The sequence below is a fragment of the Poromitra crassiceps genome, assembly GCF_964638095.1.
Source record: "Poromitra crassiceps genome assembly, chromosome: 21".
Lineage (NCBI taxonomy): Eukaryota > Metazoa > Chordata > Actinopteri > Beryciformes > Melamphaidae > Poromitra > Poromitra crassiceps.
The window spans coordinates 20,339,544-20,344,503 of record NC_139638.1 but is presented as its reverse complement, the minus strand read 5'-3'; the positions used below and the strand labels follow the sequence as shown (position 1 = coordinate 20,344,503).

General features: G+C 42.1%; 1 protein-coding gene across 1 annotated transcript in view; it reads left to right on the top strand.

Moving 5' to 3' along the window:
- The first annotated feature begins 800 nt into the window (after window positions 1-800).
- Window positions 801-4,960, top strand: part of sdad1 (SDA1 domain containing 1) — an 11,735-nt gene continuing 7,575 nt past the window's right edge. The window contains exons 1-6 of the mRNA XM_083657376.1: window positions 801-959; window positions 1,104-1,208; window positions 2,244-2,342; window positions 2,506-2,616; window positions 4,190-4,261; window positions 4,591-4,686. Of these exons, the coding sequence (XP_083513502.1) occupies window positions 870-959; window positions 1,104-1,208; window positions 2,244-2,342; window positions 2,506-2,616; window positions 4,190-4,261; window positions 4,591-4,686 (573 nt within the window). The 5' untranslated portion in view covers window positions 801-869. The remainder of the gene's footprint in view (window positions 960-1,103; window positions 1,209-2,243; window positions 2,343-2,505; window positions 2,617-4,189; window positions 4,262-4,590; window positions 4,687-4,960) is intronic.

Sequence of the window (4,960 nt, the reverse complement as noted above, 5' to 3'; positions counted from 1 at the left end):
CGCAGTGACAGGAACTTTTCCTCATTAACAATTTACTGGCAAACGTTATCCTCCGACGCTCAAATAGCTTCACAGCTAACGTAGCTTCACAGCTAACGTAGCTTCCCAGCTATAGGCTACCATAAGAAAGGAGCTTCTTCTTCCTCTCAGAGTTAAAGTTTGAGGCCCGGTTCCAGTTTATATTCGTGATAATATCATCCGTACACACGAGTCTACTGTTTGTACAATACACTTCTGAAAGGATGATCCTTGAACGTTTGTTCTTTGTTGGTCACGCGCTGCTCCTTCTTTGCTTTTTCTTCTTCTTCTTCTTCTTCTTCTTCTGTTTGGTTTTACGGCGGTTGGCATCCAAAATGTTGCATTACCGCCAACTACTGGATTCAAACTGAACTGAACTGAATTGAACTAATATAAAATAAAATCCCACCCAATTCCCATTCTACTATGACTCTCTACTACTCGACTGTTTGATAGAGCCTCAAAGCTTCTGCACATCATCTCCAGAAACCCCAACAACACCCAAAACATCTCCAGCAGTAGCAGGCTCCAGTCAATCTTTAATCTTTTGAGTTCTCCTTCTTCTGGTGTTTTATGGCGGTTGGCAAACACCTTTTGGTGCATTCGCCACCTACTGGATTTTAATGTCTTCATAATGCAAACTAATCTTGCGTGCTTGCGTCCCATGTTTGCGTCGGACTGGACGTCACACGTGACCCTCCATGACGTGACCTCGTAGTGTTTTTTTTTTTTTTTTGCCTGCCGGACATGACGTTTGAACTTCCTCAGTGTACGCGGAAGCCTACATGCTCGCTCGCCACGTGAAAAGTATTATTCGTTGCGATTTTACATTCTACACCTATTTGTAAATCATGTCTGGGCGACATAACAACAAACTGCCAAACAATTTACCACAATTGCAGAATCTCATAAAAAGAGACCCACAGTCTTACGTAGAAGAGGTAAGTAGCTAAGTGTGTACTAGCTAACTTCAGTGCTAACGTTATTAGCCAGTCGACGTGCTGGTGTTTTCAGCAGAGTAACCGAAGTTTAAGTATACAAGTTCTGTCAACATAATACAATGCGACAACGTTTGTCTTCTACAGTTTCAGCAACAGTACCGACACTACCAGTCCAATGTACAGATCTTCAAATTGCAGCCGGACAAGCCCAACAAGGAGCTGGCAGATCTTGTCATGTTCCTTGCTCAGGTAACGTATGTTTGTTGTTTGTGCTGCATGTGTCTTGTGAGCCTGTGTAATATTGTAATTTTGATACAACCATAGAGCTGGGCGATATGGTTGAAATCAATATCACAATAATCCAAATTTGTCTCGATATCACTATCACAATATGGTTAATCTCTATCTAGCCTGGTGTAAAGAGCCTAACCAGATTTTTTAATTATAGGTGATTGATTGCCCTAATAACCTAATGACTGATGTCATCAGTGATGGCAGTGATGTTATCAGTGGTGATGTCATGTTCCAGATGGGGGCCTAACTCTAACCGTAACCCCACGTGTCCGCTAGTCTATAAAGTTGGCAATGTGGACTCTGTTTGTCTGTTTCAAGAATTTTGTCCTGTGGCCGTTTTATGTGCAATAGGGCTGAAACTTTCCGGGGCACCCATGGGGGTGACCTGATGAAGCCAGATATTTTAATTAATGCAGATTAATTGCCCTTTTTGCCCTAAGGCGGATTGCCCCAAGGCTGAGGCTATAGTTCACTGATGATGTCACTCTGATCAATGATGATGTCATCAGTGATGTCATACATAGGCATCGTGACATCACTGATGATGTCATCAGTGACACACACAGAGAGAGACTGAGGGAGAGAACGAGAGGAAGACATGCACGTGCGCCAATAGGGCAGGCGAGGCCACGCAGCAGCCGATCTGCGGGCTCCCGCGTATGCGAGCTGCATGGCGGGGGGCGAGCCTAGGAATCGATGCCTAGTGTATGCAAAATCACATTAAATAATCAAATTAATGTTCACCTCACTGAACCAAGACAACAGAAATGTGTATCATGACAATATTCAAATATCTTCATATCAGGATATGATTCCACTAAAAGATGATAAACAATAATATTGAATTATCGCCCGACTCCTAATAAAAGCACCCTCTCTCTTTCTTTATGCCTCTTTCTTTGTCTTTATTTCTCCCCTCTCTCTTTCTCTCTGTTGTGAAATAATGTGGCGGCTGTAGAGACTGTAGTTGAAGCTCTTCTTGTCCCCCAGGTTGGACACTGCTATGTGCAGCACCTGTCTACCTTTCCTCAAGAGCTGACTGAGTTACTACTGACTCATCACACAGTCCTAGCGCCAGACTTACGAATGGTGAGAGTATGCAGGATTCAACAATACAGCAACTAGCTTATCCCTATGCAGCAAGTAGCTAAAAGTCAATGCTCATTTCCTCATAGGAGGTTGTAGAGATTGACATGAATTCTTTGTAACTCATCTTTTCCGATGTTTATGTATGTTTCCCTTTCTCTGCCAGACCTTCTGCAAATCACTGATTCTTCTGAGGAACAAAAACCTGATCAATCCTTCCGGCCTCCTGGAGCTCTTCTTTGAGCTGCTGCGATGTCATGACAAGCTCCTGAGAAAGGTGATGTATCTACACTAGATACATTTTCTATTGATCATTCCCAGAGTTTTCCATAAGCGATGGCTGTCGCTCCGTGCTGGGCCCCGAGGCTTTCATGCTCAGAGCGCTGCTCAGAGCACCGCTGTTTAGTAGGGATGGGCATCGAAATTCGAATTTTCGAATAATCGTTGTTATTATCAAGGTCGACTTTTATTATTGAAAATCGAAATTCGTTTTTTTTTTTTTTTTTTTTTTTTTTTTTTTTGGTGAAATGTTGCATTGTCTCCCCTGATTCTAAGTATAGTCGAATCGCTTGGTTTGAGCAAGTAAAACAATTTTTATAAGCATTTTAAGCAAGGTTTCTGGAAAAATGAATGGCAGATGAAATCCCATGAAGAGGGAGAGGGGGTGACTTTGGCACCCCTTTGGCACTCAGACCTGAGCCTACTAAATATTTAATGAACCACTCATGATTGTCAAAACAGTTTTTTATTTTCGAAAATGTCAATGTAAAAAAAAAAAAAACATTTTTTTTTTTTTTTCTACATTTATTTATTTATTTATTTTCGAATTTCGATTAAAAGTCGACTTTGGCCAGCGAATTTCGAATAGTGTTTTTGCTAGAAATGCCCATCCCTACTGTTTAGATTGTACAGTGAACGTGAATGGCCCATGAAAAGTCAATGAAACGCCATTAAAAATCAATTAAACACCATTATATGTTCACTACTGCGGTTTCACTCTCAAACGATCGTATCAGCACATGAATAGAATCACCAAACTTGTTTTTATTGATAATAGGCCTATTTGTGTTGCTCTCTCGCTCTCAACACCACATTACTTGAAATGACTAAAAATCGAACAGTTAGAAATCAAAGTTTACCACACGTGGGTCAAGAAATGTGGTCAAAACATGGCTCAGTGTACTTTAGTTCTTCATTTCATTTCCCTCCCTGTCTCTCCTGCAAAGCGCAGCAGGGAGCTGCGGAGCAGCGCGCTGCTAAAAAAATCTTCCTACGCGCGCTTGCGTTTGCGGAGGTCTCGCCCCCCCGACGTGCCCAGCGCGATGAGGTCATATTTGCAGCGCACCCCTCGCACCTGGCTGAGTGCCTGGATGTCCTGGCCTTTAAGGTTTAGACCTGTTTTAACGAAAGCCTGTGGGATCAAAGCTGACAACTCACTTTTAGAATTGACATTTTATTCACTTCGAGTAAATGCTTGGTTTATTATACAGGGTTCGTACGGTCATGAAAAAACTTGAAAAAGTCATGGAAATTTAAAATACAATTTCCAGGCCCTGGAAAAGTTATGGAAACAAATAAAAACCCCAAAGTTTTGGAAAAGTCATAGAAATGACTTTCATAAATATATCCATGCTGTTCATTTATGCTGAGTTTAAGATGTTTCACGTGCTAAGAAATGACGTAACGTTCACAATATAAGCAGGCACACACTCACTAATGTTACCTGAAGTGGGTGCCCTTTTAGAGCTTGATTCACTCAGGCACTAACGTTAACCGCTATGGAGAAGTAGCCTACATGTCATCATGGGCGTTGGATGTTGAATCAATTTCCTCTCTCTCTCTCCCCACAGACGCTGTACACACACATTGTAGCAGATATCAAAAACATCAATGCTAAACACAAAAACAACAAGGTCAACACAGTAAGTACTCGGAGACACACCATCACCCCCCCCCCCCCCCACACACACACACACACACACACATATCTGTGTTTTTGGCCAGCGCAAGCGGGTCCCATATCTGGCTTTGTCCAGTCCAATTTGAGTGCCGATGCTCGTGAACGCTTTATCGCGCTGGCCATATGCTAGGTTCTGACCTAGCATTGTTTATTTATTTTTTGGGTGGAGTGTGTGTATATTACATTCCTTATGTACTTCATGTTTGACCCTTTATGATGATGTGTACTACTGGCGCTTCACATGATCTCCACCCACCATCTGTTTTGTACTGGTGTGTGTTTCAAATCCAGACGTTACAGAATTTCATGTACACCATGCTGAGAGACAGTAATCCCATAGCAGCAAAGATCTCCCTAGATGTGATGGTGGAGCTGTACAGAAGGAATGTGTGGTGAGTAAGAATGAACACTGTAGATGTCTTTTGTTGTTGCTGCAAGAATACATATTAACATGTCACAGAGAGCCAAAGTGAAACGTCACTTCCTGCTTTCTCCCTGTACCAGCGCTGTGAAAAATATGAATGGCGGTGGACGGAGAATAAGGTTACTTTTTTGATCCCGTTTGAATTGTGCCACGGGGTGCCAACGCTAATTTTGTCAATTTAAAACATAACTTTGCATGTCAAGAAAGTCACAGTTTGTCGTCAAACTGAAACGTAGC